Genomic DNA, 22659 nt, shown 5'->3' on the forward strand with positions numbered 1-22659 from the left:
CTTGGAGGTGTTTGAAGATCAACTGTCTCCGCTTGAGGCTTTTGCTAAAGACTGTTCAAGGGACTGGCCAACATAGGAAAGACACACAAGGCACCCGAGGTGTAACCCAGCCAGAAGGCAGGAGACCAGACCCAGAACCTTCATCGCCTTTGTGCTTCCCTCCAGGGCTCGTCTTCGTGAGATCCACAAGGTGAGCCCTGGGAGGAAGCAGGACTAATAATCATGTTTTGTATCACAGGGAATGGAAAGAAGTGGACCAAACATGTTTACACACAGCCTATCATAAACTCCTGCTAGAAGTGGGAACCCTCTTGTATAGTCTGATTTTGTACATATTTCCCACCAATCTTATCCGAATCTGTCAGGAAATCAGAGCAAGTCCATGTGAAATTGCCACAGTGACATATTTCCTGTCCTTCTACTGTGGCTTTGTGCATTCAAAGAAATATTGTAACCTCTTGATTTGCTTCCTGGAAATACCTCCCTTAATTTGGGTTGAATAAAGCCCATGAACGATGCCAAGAAGAAATCAATGGAGGCTGGTGAGGACAGACCCATCAATTCTCCAGTGCCTATTTCCCCATGTCTGCCAGGAACATGGTAGAGACAGTGCCTTCAACCAAGGGAAAGGCCTGCTGCTAATCTGGAGTGTTGAGTGTCATGGGGCAGAGCAGGACACTGGGGATATAAAAATAGCAGGTTGCTATTACACTTGGGAGCAGGCTGTCAGAGGGGGACTTCAAGCTAGGTATACATGGAAAAGACCATCTCAAACCATACTATACGGCTCCAGTTACATATCCTCTGGCCCCTCTTGCCACACGTCTGCTAACACACAGTGTAATAGCATGTCCTTGACTCCAGTTACTTGTCTACCACTTTCAAGATTTTTGCCGTATCTGAGCATTGTTATTTACTTAATATTTACTGTAAATTAACTTTAAGCAGATTCCCTTTTTTTAAAATGCCTCATCCTTAGAAATAATATTTTTTGAAATCATGGAGTGTATGTGTTAGCTATATATTCCCCCAATACATGTTAAATAAATAAATAGCTATAAAAATAGAAAAACAAAGTTAGTCCACGTACCACCTAAAATCATCTTGCACACCACCAGCGTATGTTTACCACACTTGGGGAAACAGTGCTCTCTGTATAGTGCACACAGATGGTCCCCACCGCCAACAAGCACGGCTTTATTTCCTTCTCCAATGTAAAGCCGGCAGGGCTTTAGACTGCTCCAAATGGCCAGGATATGGTCCTGAGCCTGCCTCCCTCCCTCCTTCCTCTCAGGGCCAGGGCACTGGCCGTTATTATTTTTCTCCTTTCAGGTGACAGCCCCAGCCAAGGCTGGGGTTTGCAACAGAACACAGGGCCCTTATTCCTGGTCAAGTGTTCCTTCCCTCGAGCTATTTCCCTTGCCGAGAATTCCACACTAGACTTCACTCAACTCGGCCAGTGCCCTCTGTGGAGTGGACTTCCTCTGCTTTAGCCCCAGGGGCTGCATTGGCTGGAGTGCCCCATGCCCACATCAGTGACCTGCCTGTCCATGCTGAGCTCACATACGCCCCTTGGAGCACGTGGTGCCCCCAGTTGGGAACTTGGTCTTCCCGGGGAAGCCAGGGGCCACTCCCCTCCTTCTAGAGTCTGCTCCCCGGTGTTCAGGAGACAAAAGAGGCCTTCAGTGGAAACAGGAGAGGAGGGACCAAAGCATTCTGTGGGCAAGATGTGTGCTGATTTTGACGAAACAGACGGACAGTGTAACAATCAGGGCCAACAAACAAGGGAAGTATGTAGATTGCCTTTGAGCTGAAGCAGCGTGTCCACCCTCTGGGAGTGCTTTAGAAGAGATTCTTGTAGCAGCTGGGAAGTTAACATCCTTCTGCGGCTTACAACTTATTTTGTTGTTGTTGTTTAACAACAGGATAATCATCCCTAATCCCTACCCCACTCCCAGGTCTAATGTGGGAGGTCTCAGGGTCTCTGGATACAAAGTCCTTACAGGAGTGGAACTGCTCTGAGGGAGGCAGGGCTGAGGCCAGGAGCTCCACCCACCCAGCCCACAGGTCTCCCCCGAACATCCATCACCCACTGGGAGATGCCTTCTAGTTAGGAGGAGCTTAGCTTGAAAATTCTCTGGTGAGGAAATACAAGCCAGGTGATGAACAAAACCCTACAAACTTTAAAAGAAACATATAGAATCTTATTTGCAACCTTGTTTCCATATGTAGCCCATATTTGGTGAGGGCTGTGGCACAATCTACCTCTCCTCTTTTTGTCCTCCACACACTCTCCCCCTCCCTTTCCCTCCCTCATATTCACCCTTGCCTCTGCTCTCATACCCCAAACTCTCTTCCCTTTCCCCCTTTCCCCTCCCCTTCCCACAGCCCCTAAGGTGCCAAGGAGGACCCTAAGGGTTCTTTGAAAACCATTGTCCTGAGGGAATTCTAAGATCCTCTCCCTTAGGAATCTATAATTGATTAACTTCCAGCCTGGGCAACATGGTGAAACTCTGTCTCTACAAAAAAAAAAAAAAAAAAAAAACAAAGAAAAAAAAAGTTAGCCAGGTGTGGTGGTGCACAGTCCCAGCTACTGGGGAGGCTGCTTGAGCCCCGGAGGTGGAGGTTGCAGTGATCTAAGATTGCACCACTGTGCTCCAGCCTGGGCAACAAAGCAAAGACCCTGTCTCAAACAAACAAAACAACAACAAAAGATTAACTGAGTGGCCAGAAATCACCCAAGAAATTATTGTTGAAAGAATGAACAGAGCCAAGAAGAAGCAGGGCTAGCAGGGAGGAAGGAGACTGTGCAGTAATGAGCACACTAGGACTGTGGGCAGGTGTCTGGACAGGTGGAGGAAGGTTCTTCGTCTACTCACTCTCACCATCACACTTTGCCCAGCAGTGTTAGATACTGATGGTTATGTGGTTGGAGGAGCACATTGTAGATGATCTGTGATATAGGGAGCCCTGATATATCATGCCTAGCCTGGAAAGGCACTCTCTGGTTAGTGGAAGGTCACCTGCTATGGTTTAAAAGACTCTCACCATGTAATCCAGAGAGAGATGACTGATTTTGATGGAATTTTAATACAGTGAAATGTACCAGATATCAACACCCACCAAGCAGATTGGCTTTTGGTAGCTCATCTGTGCATTATTTGGGGGAGAGTAGCTGTATATAGCAGCAGTCAGATTCTCAAAGGGACCTGCACTGAGTCATGCAACAGTGGGTCTGGTGAGAGTGGGGATTTACAAAGAAAGGAGGTTTTCAGAAAGAGGGCCAGACCAGTCTCTCTTTGTAGATTTGCTTTTTAAATCTGGACATCACTATCTGAAAATCCCTCACAATTCAATAGAGAATTTCTGCAAAGACACATGTAAAGAACTCAAGAAATGCATTCTGCATTCAGTGCTTGCATTTTGGGGCACATGGGATCACTGGGAGACATGTGGTTAAGGACCTTATTAACAACTGCACATTAACGACACCTCCAAACACCCAGATTTTTGTTACTAACCGGTTCCAAGCCCATCATCCTTGATTTTTTTTTTTTTCTTTTTGAGATGGAGTCTTGCTCTGTCCCACAGGCTGGAATGCAGTGGCGCAATCTCGGCTCACTGCAACCTCCGCCTCCTAGGTTCAAGTGATTCTCCTGCTTCAGCCTCCCGAGTAGCTGGGATTACAGGTACAGGCCACCACGCCTGGCTAGTTGTTGCATTTTCTTTTTTAGTAGAGACGGGTTTCACCATGCTGGCCAGGCTGGTCTCAAACTCCTGACCTCAGGTGATCCGCCCACCTTGGCCGCCTAAAGTGCTGAAATTACAGGCGTGAGCCACTGTGCCCAGCCCATCCTTGAGTTTTGAAAATAGACCCTAATGTTCTGTTCAGCCGGGACCCCCTCTTAGGGTCATGACTCTTACCTATGTACTACCTTCTCATTCTCTTTCTTTTGTCTTATGTGAACTCCCTCTCCCTGCACAATACCATTCTGACATTCTGGGGTTCAGTGACTTACTCATTCAAGTTTCCATGCATCCCATCCTCACATATCAAGACTTTAGAAACATAGTCTTCCAGAATATCTGCGTTGAAAGAGACACTACAGACCATCCTGTCTCTCCCCTCCCCCATTTTGTAAGTAGGCAAAGCAGCCCACAGAAGGGCAGGAGTTACTTACTCAAGCTCAAGCATCAGATTGGTGGCAAAGTCTGGACTCGAACCCAAATCTTCTGGATCCAAATCTGACCCACTTTCTACCACCTCGAGCTGTAGCTCCTCCAGGAACTGTGCCTCCTCCCCAAGCTCTGGGTCCTCCCCGAGTTGGGGTTCCTCCACGAGCTGGGGCTCCTCCAGCCTTTCCACCTTCATCTCACAGCTGCCCAAGCCTTGATTACCTGGCTGGGGTTGCTTCCCTCCTTTCTTTTAGTAGAGCGCGCTCTCACGCTCTGGCTCTCTCCTCTCTTGCTTGCCTTCTCTCCCTTTCTCTGTAGCTGCCGGGTTAGGGCGGGACAACTGGAAACTCTAGGCTCAGAAGAAAAAGTGCTCAGGGAGCCTCAGGGCCAGCCTGGGCTGGCTCGGCTGTTCGGGCGGGAGGAAATTCACGGTCCTGAGTGTCTTCAGGAGCTCCCAGGCCCTGAGGGAAGACTGGAGCTCCTGGGGCAAGCGCTGCCCTCCGGATCTTCTGCCGAGACCGGGCCAGTTTCCTAAACTAACTCCCAGACTGAAAGGGAGGGCCGGATCCTCCGGGAGAGCCCAGACGGCGGCTCTGCCAGCCAGCCCCTGTGGTTGGAACTTTCAAAAAGGCCAATGTTTCAGCAACTGATTTCTTTTCCAACCCGAACAGCAGGCCTTTCTGTCCCCCTTGCATGACTGTGGCATGCAGCCCCAGCCTGAGCAGAAGCAAGATTCCAGGGCTGGGGCTTCATAACACCCAAACCATTGGTCAATTCCATTAAACAAAATCAAATTTTAAAAAAATCACCATTTTTGGCATCAGGTGTACCCAAAGCTGGTGTCCTGGCATGGAGATGTTGTGTACCTACTGGGATGGGATGCTGCACAGCCGTCTAGAGACGAAAAGTCAGAAGATCATTGGATCAGAGAATCAGGAGACATGGTTTCCCTTTGCAGCTGGTCACTAATTGGTTGTTTGGTTTGGGGCAGGTACCCACCCCACGCTGGGCCTCAGTTTCCTTATCTGTAATGGGAGAGGGTCAGGCAGATGGCTGAGAAAACTCCTACCAGTTCTGAGCCTCTGCATCTCCATCTAAGGTGCATGTGGAGGTACAAGGAATGGTCACCAACCCTGAAAAGGGAGAGGCTCAGGAGCTTGAAGAGAACGTCCTCGGGCCCACTGTCCTCTGAGATCTTCCTCAGTTGCTAGCAATGCCAGTAGGGCACCTTCGTGCTTTCTGTAGGTTTTGATCTCTGGTAAAAATTTCAAAGTTCTCCACAGCTCCCCACTCTCCCCTCCCTGAAGAAAGGAAACCAGAAGTGTTCTCAGTCATTTATACCTGAGTGTGAATGAAGAAAGTTGAGAGAGCAAGCCTTGACAGGGAGAAAGCTTGCCAGGCTGGGTTTCAGGTGTCATCTGGCTCTGTGCAGAAAAGGGTATGTGAGTGACAGAGCAAGAAGAGGACTGGTGAGAGAAGGATTTCGTGAGAGAGGGAGGCAAGGCCAGTCAGATAAGGTTTTGTTCTGGTACCACATTTGACTTGGCTAATACTAATAAAGAGACACTCAGTGCTTTCTAGGAGCATCCTCTCACTTCACTTTCCCAACCACATCACCACCAATTTCTAGTGAAGGAAACTGAGGTCTAGAGAGATTGTCACTTGCCAAGGTCACAGTCTGTCAGTTGTTGTCTATTAGACGCAAAGCACCTGTGCTTCATTATCACATACTGGCTAATGTCTTCTGCTCCTTGGTGGCCTCTCTAGGGCCTTGTGAGAGCAGAGAAGCCCATCCTAGCTCCCCACAAGGGCTAGAACTTCTTGCTCATCTGAAAGAGGGACAGGGAAAAACAGAGTGGGACCTCACCTCTCTAGGATCCTGGCTCCCCAGGACTGGGCTCCTGCTCAAAGGCCCTGGGGCACACCTTGCAGCTAATACTAGAATATACCAGGAAAGCCTACCACATTTAAAGAGGAGACGGAGGACATAGAATTTTGGAGACATGGCCACTGCTGGGGGTCAATTTCAAGTTCAATTTTCACTCATTAGTTCTTTCTTCTCTTCACTGACCTCCATCCTGTACACCTGGCAAGTGATGAACTCTTCACAGTCTTTCTGATCCTGATTTTCAGCTGATGAGCCATTATGACCCTTAGAGAGTCACTCACCTAAATCAAGGCTGCCTGATCTTAGCAGTGAGAAAATTTCCCTGCTCCTATCTGACAGGGCTTCAGTGAGCCGGCGGAGCTTCAAAATCCACATCTTAGGGCATTAGCAATGACTGGGTTCATTTTGCCTTTCCACTACTGATTTTTGGGCAAGAACCACTCACAGCGGGGCACTTGCAGTGCCCCATGTCTTTACATGATGAATTTTCTTTTGTGGATTTTCTAATTCTGGGTGAAGTCCCCTTAGCCTGTGTTCTCCCGACTTCCTGCACTTTTCCTTCATTACCATCAATTGTAATGATGTTGTTATTTGTGTAATTACTATTTGATGTCTGTCTCCGCCACCAAATTGTAAGTTTCCTGTGGCAGGGATCCTGCATGGTTTGTTGTTTGCCACTGTACTCCTTGTATTTAATTTAATTTAATTTAATTTGTATCGCCTATGTCTAATCTTGTTTGTGTGCATGAAGAGGAAAACATTCTCCTCTGCAACAAGTACTTGGAGTGGGTGGCCTTACTCCAATGCCCCCAGCAGAGGAGTGTGCTCTAAAATTGTTAAAATGTAAAAGATAGGGGACCCCCTTGAGACTAATTTATCCAGGAGACAAGAGAGCTGAAGGATGCTACAAGGGCCCCTACCAGCTCCTCAGTCCATTCTCCCACACTTTTCCAGTTACAGGAGAATGTATGCTAGTTTCACTGACTTATCTCCAGTGGAAATTTCATTGACATTTTTATTACAAAAGTATTTTCATGAAAACACCTTCACCTTTCACACATACACTTTCTTTTTTCTTATAAGCACCTGCTCCTAACCCCTTTGCTTTCCCCACCTGTCTGTCCACTTCTGGCCATGGTCCTTATAAAACCAGGACTCTCACACTTTTATCCAATTCTTTATCACTACTGTCATCACCTTCCCCATATGTATAAATTACATACAACATCCCTTGGTAATTCTGTCCAGCTCCTCTGAATGCTTGTAGTCAGGAAGTTCTTTCTGTTATCTAATTTCAATTCTTTATGCTACAATGTGGGCCTGTTTCCTCTTGTTCTCTTCCCAGTGTGGATGGGAAACAGCTAGTCACCATTTCTGAGTTGTGACTTTTCTTGTATTTGCGTTAAAAAAAAAAAAAAACCTGCACATGTACTTTTCTTTCTTTCTTTCTTTCTTTTTTTTTTTCCTGAGATGGAGTCTTGCTCTTGTTTCCCAGGCTGGAGTGCAATGGCACGATCTTGGATCACTGCAACCTCTGCGTCCCCAGTTCAAGCGAATCTCCTGCCTCAGACTCCCAAGTGTCTGGGATTACAGGTGCCCACCACCACACCCAGCTAATTTTTGTAGTTTTAGTAGAGATGGGGTTTCTCCATGTTGGCCAGGCTGGTCTCGAACTCCTGACCTCATGATCCACCTGCCTTGGCCTCCCAAAGTGCTAGGATTACAGGCGTGAGCCAACACGCCCGGCCCGTACTTTTCTTATATTTGAAGATTGACCTCTCTTCTTGCTCTCTACCACCTTCCACCCCACCCTTAAACTTCTTGTAGATCAATATCTTAGTTCCTTTCGCTTTGCCCCACAGGTCCCTAGAGTCCCATGTTTGTCTCCTGTTGGCTAAATAAGTCCTGTTGGCCTTTTCCTGACACTTCACAATCAGATTCCCTTGGATCACACTGGGCTGTTAGCTATCACCTGCTTGGCCATTGTGGAGGGCATACCCACCATTTGAGATAGGGGCTACCTCTCTCAAATGAACACTCCTTGGGGCCTCTTGATCAATTTATTTGTCCTTCCCAGAATAAAGTCTAGCCTCCCTCCCCTTCTTCATTCAGGCTGTTTTTCAGCCTGGATAAATATCTGATATTTGCAGCCCAGAAAATTTACACCTTGGGCCCCAGAAAAGTGCAGCCTGAAGCTCTGTGCCCCACTGCCTCTGTACAATGAGAAGCATTCATGACTCAGAAGGAAGCCCGCAAAGGGAAAAGAAAACCCAGACAACCCCCCGTTTCTTTTTCCTTTACAGTAAATAATTTACAAAAACAAATTTTCCTTCCCACAGGCTATACCCACTTTATCACTGGTCCGCAGGGCTAGCCTTTACACATTTCCATACTGTCATGGACTATTTTTAGCAAAGGATGACATTAAATACTAGTTACCCCATGAGCTTCAAACTCATCTCTTCCTCTTGTCAGAAAATTGTCAGTCCTCCCCTTTGGGACCTGCTGGCTACTCATGGCCTAGAGATATTTCCAGGGGTGTGAGAACTACCTATGTGGTATGGCTTCAGGGGTTCCTCTGAAAGTCTTCTATCTGAAAATATCACCTTTGGCCTGGGTCTGATTATTAGAATTTCAGTGCTAGAGACTCATTTCTTTAGCTCAAATGTAACTTCTCCAGGAAGGCTTTTCTGACCCTTTGTTATACTCTTTGACAGAAGTCTATTCCTTTTCCCTCTTGGCATCTAGTTTGTAACTATACTTCATTAGCGTGACTATCTGGTTAATGCCTGTCTCCCCCACTCCGTTGACTACTCTATGACAGCTTTTGTGTGTTTTCCATTATATCCCCAGTACCTGCCACCGAGTCTGGCACATGAAAGTGTGCAATGAATATTTGTTATTGACTGAAGCTATTCATGAACTTACATATGAATTCTCCAGAGTACTGGTGGGAAAGGATGTGGGCACAGGTGTGTGCAAGACACTAACCTGGGGAGAGGGTCCCAGAGAGTGAGGATGGAACGTTGACCATGAACAACACCTTTTTTCTCCAGTTTACCTGAGACTGCTTCCTTTTGCCACCCTGGTTCTGTCTCCCTTCCTGTCAGCTTGAGGCTTCTTACCTTTCTCAACCCTACCCTGGGGCTTTCATTTATAGGGTATCTGGGAAGCGGGTTTGACCAAGGTGCAAACAAAGTTAAAATGCCACCCTGCAGGGCCATCAGCAACTTTTTTTCCAGAGATACTTGGGTGGATTGTCTATATATTCTCGTGGTAGCACCTTGACACACCCCGGCTTCTGTTACCCACCTCAGAAGGGACCTCATGGAGACCGAAGCCAGAGATGCACAGATAGGAAGTCACAGCCCCCAGGCTCCTCTAGTGCCCACCCTCGACTGCACCCCTTGGTTCTACCCTGCTCGACTCTCCTCGACTCCTGTTCTGCTGGGCTTTCTCCAGCATAAAGAGGAGGTGCCTCCCTACTCCTAGGCCCCGAAGGCCTCTGCCTCCCCAGGGCTAGCCCAGGTTGCCAAGGACAGGGTGCTAGGGTCCGGCTTGCCCTGTGTCAGAGAGGGGCATTGAGGGGAGGGCCAGAGTGGGCCTTTCTCTCTTGTTCCTGAATCAATGGTGACCCTGGCTTCCAGCCTGGAAGGAATCAAAAGTGTCCCCACCCCAGGCCAGCCCCTTCCTACTCAAGAGCCCTGCTAGACTAGCGAGGTTCTCCTCCCTTCTCCTAATCTGAAAGCCCTGCCGCTTTCCATCGTGCCAAAGCCAACCCATTCTTTGAGGCCCTGCTGGAAGCTGCCGCCATAAAGAGACTCTCCCTTCCTAGTTTGCTTTGGCACCATCCAAGCTCCAGACCTGCGGACCCCGGGAGCAGTAAGCTTAAGGCCTTTCCCTTAAGGAGCAGGAGGCTGGACCAGGTTTGCAGAAGCCTGCGGTCACGCCAGTGCTTTGTTCTCCACTGAACTTGGGTGCAGCTGCTCCACTCCTACTTGCTATACCCTCAGCTCCTCAGGGCCCTAGTCCTAGCCTCTGATGTCTCCTGTGTCCTCTACAGTGATTAACAGGATAGGCATTCAATAAATCCCCAGTCGGTACTCAATACATAGCAGGCCCTTGGTCAATAAATGATGGATTGATTAATTGAAGTACTTGGTCGCTTTGGTACAAGGCCGAATGAGGTGCTGCCATCATTCATTTATCTGTGCACCTGGGCAGGCAGATTATGTTGCCTTAAAACTGAGCAGTTCTTATTATTTATTTCTTTGTTTTGTTTTCTTTGTTTCTTTTTCTTTTTTACTGCTACAGCCTATGAACCAAAAGGGCAGAGGGGATAGGGAGAAGAAAGGGGCTGGAAGCCTGGGAGGAAAGGCTTTTCCCACAAAGGAAAATTCTGCATCTGCATCTCAGGTCCCCTAATTTTCACTGGATTCTGAGATCTGGGGGGCTAGGGGTGCCAAGCTCTTCTGAGCCCTGAGATGGTAGTCTTGAGCTTGTTCAAGAACTTATGATTCAGCTTTGGATGCAAATCATGCCTGCTGGTAATTCCCACACCACCTTTTTGACTTTGTTTCCCTGTTTCTCCTCTCTTTCTTGGAGTGGAGAGCAGTGTCACCACCTACTCACGACCTGTGAACCATTTACCTGATGGCAACACATGTGAGACAGACTGGGGCAAAGACAAAGGAAGAGAAGAAGAGGAGCTATTGGTTTAGTCACAAACCTTGAGGTAGTGGAATATTAGATTGATGGTGATATTCTGTGCTGTAGATAGTCACATTTGTTATTAGAGAAATCTGTCATAGAATCTGGCAATATTGACTTCACTGGGGGCTCAGTTCCACTAAGCTGGTAATGTAATTTTCTGAATAGGCCAGGCAGAGAGCTAAGAATCATTGTGAATTCAGGTCAACCTGGGGATTTTGAGACTTCATGGAGCATGGACTGGAAATTGGCTCTTGAAAGGCCTTCCTTTAAACAGCTCCTCCACCTTCCGGTAAATCCCCTCCAGCTTCCGGTAAACCCTTTCACCTGGTGTCAGTCAGCCTGGAATTTCCACTCCCCACCCCCCACAACTCCCCCCACCCCAGCCCACCCAATAGTTTCTGAACCAACAAGCAGATACAAAAGGAAGAGGGACTTCTGTGACCTGTTCTGGGGCCTCTCCATGCACCACGCAGTTTCCTTAGCAGTGCATTATCAGGTGATAGTAGGTTCCTCCCTGCCACCTCCAAAATGCCTCAAGCCAAACTAAGTCCACTCCAGCTTGCCTGTCTGCTTACATTTACTGCTGAGTGTGGGGCCGGGTCAGGCTTTGCGGCCTGGCATTTGTCTCTGAGCAGACTGCTTGCCTGACACTGGGGAGAGTAGGCTTTTCCTTGGGAAGTATGATGAGCTTGACTTGGTCCCCCAGCAGGCTTCCAAATGCCTGCCCCCAGGGAAGCCTACCACTGAGCAAGCAGAAGTGTGATGCCTCAGTAACCTGGCTCTGTTACATAAGACATGCTAGTTATGAGTCAGGGCCCTCAGGCTGGCCTAGGCCCAGCCTAGTCTGGGAGTGAGGCTAAACGGCAGCACTGAAGGAGGGGTGTCTTGGGAGTGGGGTAAGCCAGGAAGGAGCTGCTGGAGTTGCTTCCTTTCCTCTCACTTCTCACCCCCTTCTTCCTTAGGGATAGCTCTAGCCAATCAACAGCCTAGATAGCATGGAGTGGGAATCCTGGCCAGACCCCTAAGCTGTGAACAGCTGCTCTCCATCTCCCCTGAAGAGAAGATTAGAGGAAGTGGGTTGAATACTCAAGGCTATTCTGTGAGTAAAGTCTTCCTTCGAGGAAGGATGGGGAAGGTCCCTGTGGTGCACTGTCCATAGGCAGGGGCCCGATTTCTGGCTGGACCTATTTGAGGAAAGTGGCTTCCAGGAGAGGAAGGCCAATGGTGAGCCTGGATCATCAGTGATCCAACCTGCTTCCAGCTCTTGTTTTCCCTTGGGCTAGTGTCTCTACAATGGGAAGCTTCCCATCCAGTCTTCTGTGCTGGCTGGGATCTTACTGCCTCATACACAGTTTCCAGAAGGGCCACAGCTACTTTGGGGCAGGAATTTTCAGCTAGAAGGTACAAGTGAACTTACCTTGCCTACTGATAAAATTCCCTCCTGCCTGGAATAGCATCGAGAAAAGCTTGTTTTCTGCTCTCACAGATCGCATCTTAGCCCCACTCCAACTCTAGTTAAGCTGGATTTCAGCATGGTAGACAGTGCCCTCCAAAAGATATTTTTTCCCTGACCTGACTCTTCATCAAACCTAGGTTGCCCTGAAACTGGGATCTAGCCTTCTGGCCTTCATGGGGCTCCTTCTAGCCCAGGGGATTCTATGGAGAGCCTTCTCTGCCAAAGCTGTGGTGCTACAGCAATGCCCTAACCCTTGTTCCATTATTGCAGACTTTGGGACAACACAGTATGTTCTGGGCCATTATTGCTCTCTTTATTTAAAAGGAAATTTCATCTTTCTGACTCCTGTGGTCATGGAATGCTCTCCCTTGAGTTCACTGAGCACACAAAATACCCCATCAAATGAACCCATGTTTTAGTCTCAACTTAGCACATTGGTTTTTCCAGGGCTCAAGAGGCTATTGCACGACACCAACCAATTGGTTATGTAAACCCAGCCAGCCATGGCAGACTATGACTTTACAGTTATCTTTAGGGATGGCTTACATAAGAAGAAGAGAAAGTTCAGGTAGGAGCAGAATCACAATGAGCCAACAGCGCAACACCACCACCAGGTGCAGACATGGCCAACCTCATTCCTCCCAACCAACCCACCAGTTGAGGGCAAGAATTCTGCAGGGTTCCATCACCCAGGATACCTAGAGGTCTTGGCAGTCTTGGCTAGATACATCCATCTCCATTTTACCCAGACTCCCTGGTCTTCAGGACCTGATCTGGAAAGGAGCCAACCCTCTACCTGGAATGGAGAGCTTGTTGGTTTTTCTGCAAGTGCAAATATAAGCAGGAGTGTTAACCTTCTCTTCAGGCAGGGAAGAAAACTAAGGTCACCCTGGAAAGCATTATTTACTGAGGTGTGGACTCAGTAAATAATAGTCCACTTCTGGCAAAAACTGAGGAGTAGATGAAATTCAAGCTCTGTGCTTCCCACCTTTCTTTAAGAGCATGAACTTTCCAAACAGATCTTTTGAACTCTCATGCTGTCCAGGCCCCATGCTGTAACAGCCCAAGCTAGGCCTTCCATGGACTCCAGCTCCATCTCTCTACCTCTCTCCTCCAAACTTGGCTTTGCCACATTCCAGTCCGTCAGGACCCTGTTCCCAGTGAGCTGTCACCATGACCGGAGGTCTGATAAACAAATCCATACAAAGTAGTTAATGGCAAGTAATGGTGTCACATGTTACTCTTTTAAAAGGTACGCTAGACCTTGGCCATTCATGAGAGATACACACTAAAACTTTTGCCAGTCTCCAACTCATGGATGCAATCTCTAAAGCATGTCATTTCTCCCATAAAACGTCTATTTCCAGGTAGCACCATCACTTCGCTAAACTTTGTAGCTTTCTTTTCATTGTAATCAGTAGCACCAGCAGCTGGCTTAGAGAGGGAGCATTCTCCTCAAGGAATGCCCTAAGACATTTGCTCATTTTATGACAGGTTCCTACGTATGTGTGGACTACGAGAAGCAGACCACAAACTGTGTTGAAAAGTAGGTGCTGGGCAATGCCACTTCTAGGTACATACCCCAAAGAATTAAAAGCAGGGACTTGAACAGATACTTGTACACCAGTGTTCATAGCAGCATTCTTCATAATAGCCAAAAGAGGGAAGCAACCTAAGTGTCCACTGACAGATGAATGGATAAGCCAAAGAGCTATATCCATACAATGGAATTTTATTCAGCCATAAAAAGAATGAAGTACTGATACGTGCTACAACATGGATGAAGTTTAAAACATACTGAGTGAAAGAAGCCAGGCATAAAATATTGTATGATTCCATTTATCTGAAATATCTAAATAGGCAAATCCATAGAGACGGAAAGTAGAATGGAGGTTACCAGAGGGTAGTGGGAGGGGGAAATGGGGAAATGGGGAGTCATTGTTTAATGGGTACAGAGTTTTTGTTTGGGATGATGACAGCATTTTGGGAATGACAATGGTTGCAGAACATTGTTAATGTACCTAATGCCACTGAATCATACACTTAGAAATGGTTAAAATGGCAAATTTTATGTTATATCTATTTTACCACTATATATATGTACTATGTACAATATATACATATAATACATCTCTCTCTTTCTCTTTCTCACACACACACACACACACACACACACACACAAGTAGATGTGGGGTAGGGCACCAGGCTCACTCATTGGTGAAAGGACTGGTCCCCACATACTAGCCTCCTAACACATGCGATTCACATCTGTGCCTCAGCAAAAAGACAGTTTCTTACAAGTCTGAGTTCTCATGAAGTATCCAAACCATGAATGTTAAGTTTGCAAATGCATTTGTGCTTTTAATGGAGAATGTCCCTTAATCCAAGAATGCCTATTCTTTGTCAGACCACTAGGCACTCAGGAAATAGTTATTTTAAATTACTTTGGGCTATGAAAGGACTTTTGAAGCTTGATACCAAAAGCAAAAATCACAAAGGCAAAGAATGACAGGCTTAACCACACAGAAACCCAAAACCGCTCTACAGCAAGTAACTCCATCCTCAAAATCAAATGGTAAATTAGTTGACAATGGGTTGCAATCTCTAATACAGGGTTTCTCACAGTGTGGTCTACATACCAGCGGTGCTCTGGGAGAGGAATTTTAGATGGTACATGGACAGAGAACTGAATCTTAAATAGTATGAACTTAGGCACTTTACTGCAGCAGGCAGCCACTCAAATCATGCCGTGTGAGTGGCCACCACCTCAGAAGCCAGGTCCAGGAATATACATTATGAAATTACTTGTTCTGAGACTCAGAGAAGCACAAATAATTTTTTGCACAATTTTTTCTTGAAAACCTGATCTCCGAATCTTTATCCTTCCCCTTTGTTACCATATTAATAGGAGTATTAAATGAATTAGCACACATAAAGCAATTAGAAATGTTTGCTATTTTTATCATTTTCTGAGCATTTATGTGTGGGAACCAGTTGGGGCCAGGTCAGAAGCTTAAAGGTAGAATCCTAGGGTTTTTAGAGCCGGAAGGGAAATCGGATTCAGAGTATTTCAGATCACAGTAGCCAGGTATGCTCTGGGGTCAAAGGTAGAATAGAGCTGATTAAGAGGTTTTGAGTAAAATCTTAGAAAAAAATTTGAGGTTATAGCAACAACAATCACAACAAATACTGCCAAAACTCTTGTTCCAGGTTGTTTTTTTTTTTTTTTTTTTTTTTTTTTTTTTTTTTTTTTTTTTTTTTTTTTTTTTTTTTTTTTTGAGGCGGAGTCTCGCTCTGTCGCCCGGACTGGAGTGCAGTGGCCAGATCTCAGCTCACTGCAAGCTCCGCCTCCCGGGTTTACGCCATTCTCCTGCCTCAGCCTCCCGAGTAGCTGGGACTACAGGCGCCCGCCACCTCGCCCGGCTAGTTTTTGTATTTTTAGTAGAGACGGGGTTTCACCGTGTTAGCCAGGATGGTCTCGATCTCCTGACCTCGTGATCCGCCCGTCTCGGCCTCCCAAAGTGCTGGGATTACAGGCTTGAGCCACCGCGCCCGGCCGTTCCAGGTTGTTATACTTTACAGGTCAGAAAAATTAAAGAAGGCTCTTCAAATGTCAACTTGGGAAGATTTTTCATATGCTACGTTTAAATTGGAAACTTCTGCTGTTTGCCCAGAATATTCTATCTCCCTCCTAGGTTTTCCAGTATTAGAAACATATTCAAATGACAAGGGGGAGTCCCCTAACAATAGGGTGACCAACCATCCCAGTTTCCCTAGGACTGTTCCAGTTTGAGCATAGGCAGTCTGTATCCCAGGACTGGGATGGTTGGTTTCCCTACCTAATAAGGACATTTTGGAAAGGTTCTGAGCTCACATTTACCTCTGCTTCATAGACAATTCTGAAGTGTTCCAAGAATTTCTTTAGCATTAGTTTAGTTACTGAGTGTTCTTAACAATTCTTTCTTCATAGACAATTCATGCTCTGCTCTTCATTGTGAGGCATTGGGCAAGATACTTAATTTTTTCCAAGCCTCAGTTTCCTTCTTTATAAAATGAAAATGGGTGATAATAGTACCCATTTGGTCCGGTGCAGTGGCTCACGCCTGTAATCCCAGCACTTTGGGAGGCCGAGGCTGGTGGATCATTTGAGATCAGGAGTTCAAGACCAACCTGACTAATATGTTGAAACCCCATCTCTACTAAAAATACAAAAGTTAGCCGAGTGTGGTGGCATGTGCCTGTAGTCCCAGCTACTGAGGAGGCTGAGACAGGAGAATTGCTTGAACCCAGGAGGCGGAGATTGCAGTGAGCTGAGATCGTGCCACTGCACTCCAGCCTGGGCAACAGAGTAAGACTCCGTCTCAAAATAAATAAACAAACAAACAAACAAACCCGTTCCATAGAGTTGATGTAAATATTAAATAAGATTATGCAGATACATTGTGAATGTTCAAGAAGTGTTAGTTATTAATCTATTATGGTTATTAGTTACATAATACAAGATTGAAGGGATGGTGTTTAAAATACACTTCTTCCCCAACCCAATGGTGTACAGGTACCATTTACATACCAATAGGCTGCATGCCCATTCTCACTGATTCATATGTATATACACAATACTATCAGGACTTCCATCAGGCTAGGAGAGTTACTGCATGTGGTTAAAAGGCAGGAAAACAACTTTTAAACATTAATAAGAATTTTCTAGCACAGTATAAAGTTGTGAAATCTTTACAAGGGACCACGTCAATATTTAAGTAGACATCCAACTAAAGAAACCTTTATTGAATATCGGCTGTATAACTAAAAGCCACGGGAAAACCAAGCAAGTAAAATACAGGCCTGCCCTCAAATTGCTTATACTCTTGTGTTCCAAGGAAACCAAGAACGAAGCTGGGAGCCAAGGACAGGTCAAAGCAGACAAACCAGATGTAAATCAAGAATGCGCCCTGCCCCCTTCTTCCTAAGAATATAGGAGGCCTCTCGGCAGAGGAATGGACTGCAGGAGGAGGGGTGGGGAGACTAGCTTCTCCAGCAAGAGAGGCCTTGAAAGTTGACAAAGGAAAAAAGCACCCAACAGGAACCTGAAATGTCAAATCATTAAATTGAATAGAAGTAAAAACGATGACTGAAGTATGATGATAGAAACCCAGGAAATTTAATGAAATAACAAGGGAAATGTCCACTTAGGAGAAGGCTGTCCACCCCACTTATTGGAGAAGCCCCATGACTAGCAATAATGGTCTTCTAGTTTGCTAGTGGAGCATGTCATACTGGGCAAAACCTAAACCGAATTCAGAATCCCCAGTCTCTAAGGTCCCAGTTGTCAAGGAAAACAAGAGGGGATCAGTGGCTCACGCCTGTGATCCCGGCACTTTGGGAGGCTGAGGTGGGCGGATCGCTTGAGCCCAGGAGTTCGAGACAAGCCTGCGCAACATGGCAAGATCCTGTCTCTGTAAAAAAAAAAAAAAAAAAAAAAAATACAAAAATTAGCTGGGTACGGTGGTATGTGCCTGTAGTCCCAGCTACCTGGGAGGCTGAAGTGGGAGGATTGATGGAGCCCAGGAGTTTGAGGCTGCAGTGAACTGTGATCACGCAACTGCACTCCAGCCTGGGTGACAGAGTGAGACCCTATCTCAGGAAAAAAAAAGAAAAAAAACAAAAGGCAAGAGATTGCTTTGTCCTCTTAGAACTATAAGACTGTTACCACAGGACCCTGTTACTCCCCAGCCTTAGCAAAGCCTGAGAGCTTGCTGGTTAGCTCCTCAGTGGTTTTGAATGCTGAGTGAGTTGCTCTGATCGAAGGAGGCAGGGTGCTCACATACATTTTTCCTAAAATTTGTGCTTCTCCCTCAACCAATACCTATAACGCCACCCCTTTACATCTCCACCCTGTAGCATTTCAAGGCTTTGCCAAAAACCAAGGGTCACTAAACTCGTATTAGTGGAGTAGATGACAAAGGAGGTATTCCCTTTCCAGAAACCCAAACAACCAGGATGCTCCTGACGTGTGGCACAAGTAAACACTTTGATCTCAGGCTTTTAGCCTCACACTTCCCTCACCCAGGTTTGATCCTTCTAGGCCCAGAACCAGAGGAAGCGTCCCCTCTCACACTTTCCTAAAGCCTGGAGTGGCAGTTTCTCTCCCAGTTGAACAAATGCAAATGCTACAAGCGCTCTTTCCAGGTTTTTCTACTATCCCTCCCCTGCTGCCACTCTCCAACAGAGACAGGCGGGATCCTTAGGAGCCTGTTAGGGCTTTCAATCTGCAGGATTTCAGCATCTGTGGGCTGAATACACTTGTAGTAATCTTTCACCAGAAATGAAGATTTCCTCAAAACCTTTCTGTCTGCAGCCTGGTTTATTTTATTTTATTACTAAAAAAAAAAAAAATCAGCCTGGTTTATTTTAGACAATGAGATAATTTGATGCCTAAAGTGAAATAATAGATGAGAAAGGGCTTCAATGGTGTCGAAAATTCCTGAGGAATACGACTTGTTATAATAACACTATAACGAGGTTAGCAGCCCTGCTTGTCTTGCCCAGAACCACTGGGGCTGGGCTGAGGGGGAGGCGATGGTGGATTTGTCTTGGGGCAAGGGAGGCAAACCTGCTCTTAGCATTAAGTGAGGATAGGGCCTGCCTTTCTCGATTGTTTTAAAAATTTCCTATTTGAGCCTGCTTGCATTCCAAATATTTTGTAGGTGCTCAGAATTTCTTATCACTTTGGGCGCATCACCTGCCTATAACCTAGAATCTCAGCTAAAAGGAACCTTAGAGAGACTAGAGCGGTCAGGCGACTTGCTCAGGCTCATACAAACAGGTGAAGTCATAACTTGTACTACAACCCAGGTCTCCCATAGTAGCGATGTCTTTTACATAATCTGTGTTGTTGAGCAAGAATAAATCCTCCCTTATACACTCACATACACATGCTGGTGCCCTATCCTGATGGCACTAAGGACACTAAATCCATGACTGGGTTTCCTGATGTTGTCTGCCCTGCCTCTAAATTGCCTCAGTTGTTCCCAGAGACTGGTTCTTGCCAGAGTGTCTCAAACTGAAGGACAGCAGCCGCCTTGGGTCTTCCCATTGTGTTTTTCCCTCCCTTGTCCTCCCCTTGCCTGCCCAGCAGGATTTCTAGAAAGCATGACCGGTACTCCAACACACGCTTGCAATGACATGGATTCGTCCGCCCTCCTGCCACACATAGTTCTTGAGGCACTCAAGGTGTCCTAGGGTGTTCTCTGGGGTTGCGCTTAGCTTACATTTGAAATTGAAGGCTGTGATCCATGGAGGAGGCGAATCCCTCCCATCCAGAGGCTCAAGAAATTCTCACAAGTCTCTGATTTTTAAAAAATTTCCCCTCCCCCTCTCCCACCACCAACAATTTAATTTGTCTTGACATTTTGCTTGCCCTCACTGTCAGTCAGGGCCATTCAGTAATTTTAAAGCCCTTGCAGTTTCAATCTGCGTTTGCATATTTAGAGATGGGCTTTGGAGAAGGGTAGAACTTGGAACTCAAGAAGACCCCATGGCAGAATCTCCAAAGGGGCTATGGAAATGTATGCATTTGAGGAGGGGATACTTCAGCTACCTCCAAACCATCTGGTGTCTGCCCACCTTCTAGGCCCCAGCGTCCCCATCAGAAAGCCTTTACAGGCACCTTTCAGAATAGGGCTTGCACCTGCCAGGCCTCCCCTCAGCTCCGCGGTACTCCAGGCAACCTCAAGGTCCAGTCACTGCAGCCTGTGAGTCAGACCTCCCCAGTACCCCTCGTGAACTTCCTAGTTGCCCCTTTTGTCAGAGGTGAGGGTGCAGCAGAGGCTGATGCGAGCAAGGACTGAGTTCCCGCCGTGTGCCGAGCCACCCACCTGTGGAAGAAGAGCAGGATGGAGAGCATGGTTTGGTCGATGTTGCGGTTGCAGATGCCCTCGTTGATCAGGTAGCAGGGGTCGCGCAGCACCGGCTCTAGCGAATCCTGCCGCATTATGCTGTTGAGCTTGTCGGTATTGAGGTTCTCAAAGACCAGCTTTTCCTGCAGCTGCCGAAAGTTGCTCACTGTAGGGCTGCCCGGGTTGTTGTTCTCCCCGCTGTTGCCTCGCTGGAGTCCGCTCCGGTGGGCCAGGTCCAGGCAGCAGTTGCAGCAGTCGAGGCCGACAGGTGAGCGGCAGTCGAGCTTGGACTGGGCCATTTTCTCAGGCTCGGAGGTCGCCTGGCCTGCGAGGTCAGGGGCGGCTGGCAGGTGCGAGCCCGCCAGGCTGGCCTGAGGGGACTCCAGGGTGCCTGGAAAAGACAAGCTGTGAGGAAAAGAGTTGGAAATTAGCGCCTAAAGCCAGCCACCCTCGGCTCGGCCCCCTTCTGGCTGTACTGCTCCGGGTGCGAATAGAAACAGCTGGACAAACAGCTCTGAGCGGATCCTTCGGGCTCACTTCCTCCTCTTCCTCCTTCTCCTCCCCCTCTTCTTGAGGCCGGGGCCGCCCCCCTGAGGTGCCACACGCGGCCCCAGCGCAGTCCCAAGTTTCCCAAGTGTGAGCGGGGATTGGGGCGGACCTGTGGAGGCAGGAAGGGCGGGCAGGGCAGAGGGGGAGCCGGGGCGCGCCCTTGCTCCCTCCCTCCTTTGCTCCTTCCCTCCTCGGTTTGCAGGCTCTCCGGTTCTCGGGCTCCCCTGGGCTGTGACGGCTGAGCGGTGGCAGGAGCCGAGAGCGAGTGAGCTAGTGAGCGATCTGCACACCCGAGAGTCAGCACTGGGATATGACAGCATGTAAATTACCCTAGAGGGGCCGGCGGAGGACGCTCCTCCGCCGCTTCTCCGGCGGGCTGGCTGGGGCCCCGAGCGGGCTGGATCCTGCCTCTCCACCCCTCGCCCCGCCCCGCCGCACCCTCGTGCCCTGAAACCCACGCTGCCGCTCGCACCCTCGCCCGCGCTCCTGGGAGCCGGCCCGGCTCTCACTCTCTCGGCGAGCGGGACGCTTCGGTTCAGGCTCTTTCAGCGCTCATGGCGCATCCTCCGCCAGAAATACGCACGCAGCCCACCCGGGCTGCCGTGTCCCCCTAGTGGCCTGGTCTCGCAGGGCTCGAGCTCAGTGTGAGGGCAAATGTCTCTAGTCTCACCTCGAATGGGTCCCCCTACAGAGGAGACGACGCCCTAGAGAGCCCCAAGTGTTGTAGCCTTAAACCACCGCCCTCCAACCGTCCCCCCACCCCCGCTTTTTTGAGGGGGAGCGGCGTGTAAGGAGAGCGGTTGCCTCTGTAGAGAGAGAGTGTCAGGCACGCATCAGGAGTACCCAATAAATGCCGTAAACAAAACTCACAGAAGCACGCTCAAACTCTCCTCAGTTTCTGTCTCTTTCTGCTTACTTAACGATATCGTCACCTCCTTTCCCCGGCTCGCTGTGTCCTCTCTTCCCTGAACCCCTCAGAGGCAGTCCCTTTCCCGGCTTCCCTCTGCCCCTTCGCCGTCTCTCCTCAATCCTCCCCTTCCTTCTCTCTGCTCTTCTGCTCCCGCTCATTTCACTATTTCCCTTATTTTTCCTCTTTTCTTTTTTTTCTTTACCCATTTCCTCTACCTTCTCCCCCATTTCCATTCTTTTACCTTTCTTTCCTTGTTTCTTTTCTCCTTTTCTCTATTTCCCCATTTCCCCTTTCTCCCCTTTCCTCTTTTTCTCTTCCCCCCCCCCGCCATTTCCCTTATTTTATTTTCCCCTCATTTCTTACTTCAGCACCCCTCTTTTTCCTCACTTCACTTACCTTCTCCTATTTCTCCAAATTTGCTCTCCTTCTCGTTTTCTGAACCTCACCTGCCACCTTAGTTGATCTCCGTCTGTCGTTACCCTTTCAATAGATGTAGCGACTGCATGTTCACAGGCCTGAGGGGCGTACCCCAGCTCTGTAAGATGGAGGGATGTTCGCGCTGGGCAAGTGGGTTTCCAGGTGTTTCAGGACTCAGAGACTTGGAATACTTTAAATGTATAGGATTAAATAATTATTAGTGCCTGAAAAAATTAAACTTTTCATGATGTTCAGTTTTCACATAAAACTGACTTACATTTCAGTCAGTACTCCCCACCCCCCATCGGCTCCTTCATTCACAAGTCCGGCCTTTGAAATAGAGCAGTATATACTGCCATCTAGTGCCCAAGACATTGAACGTTCTCTGCCTGCGTCACAGAAGCCCGGAGAGGCACCAGAGGCGCCTCCTGGTGGAACCCACAGTGCGTTGGTTCTAAGAACAGCAGGGAAGAAGCGTAGGAGGCGGAGCTCCTACAATGAGAGCTCCGTGGCCAAGCTAATAGGCAGGAACATGCTCCTACACTAAGAGAGCTCCAGCTAATAGGCAGGAACACCAATCAGGGCCAGAGCCGCCCTTTTTTCTAGTGGAGCTTCACTTGGCCTGAGTCCCTCCAAATCTATGGAGATTGGACTT

The 22659-nt window shown here is 47.8% G+C and overlaps 1 protein-coding gene across 5 annotated transcripts in view; it reads right to left on the minus strand.

Annotated features, from left to right (window-relative positions):
• TSC22D3 (TSC22 domain family member 3) overlaps positions 1-22081 on the minus strand; it is a 64163-nt gene extending 42082 nt beyond the window's left edge. Inside the window, exons 1-2 of one of the 5 annotated variants that reach the window (XM_010364569.2) lie at positions 21984-22081; positions 20108-20519 (exon numbers count right to left, since the gene is read on the minus strand). In XM_010364569.2, coding sequence (XP_010362871.1) covers positions 20108-20427 — 320 coding nt within the window. In that variant the 5' untranslated portion in view covers positions 20428-20519; positions 21984-22081. Of the gene's footprint in view, positions 1-20107; positions 20534-20786; positions 20988-21149; positions 21258-21983 lie in introns of those variants that run through there. The other 4 variants (XM_010364568.2, XM_030933683.1, XM_010364567.2 and 1 more) reach the window with 4 other exon arrangements.
• Between the last annotated feature and the right edge of the window lie 578 nt (positions 22082-22659).

The sequence above is a fragment of the Rhinopithecus roxellana genome, chromosome 7 (genome assembly GCF_007565055.1).
Source record: "Rhinopithecus roxellana isolate Shanxi Qingling chromosome 7, ASM756505v1, whole genome shotgun sequence".
NCBI classification, from domain to species: domain Eukaryota; kingdom Metazoa; phylum Chordata; class Mammalia; order Primates; family Cercopithecidae; genus Rhinopithecus; species Rhinopithecus roxellana.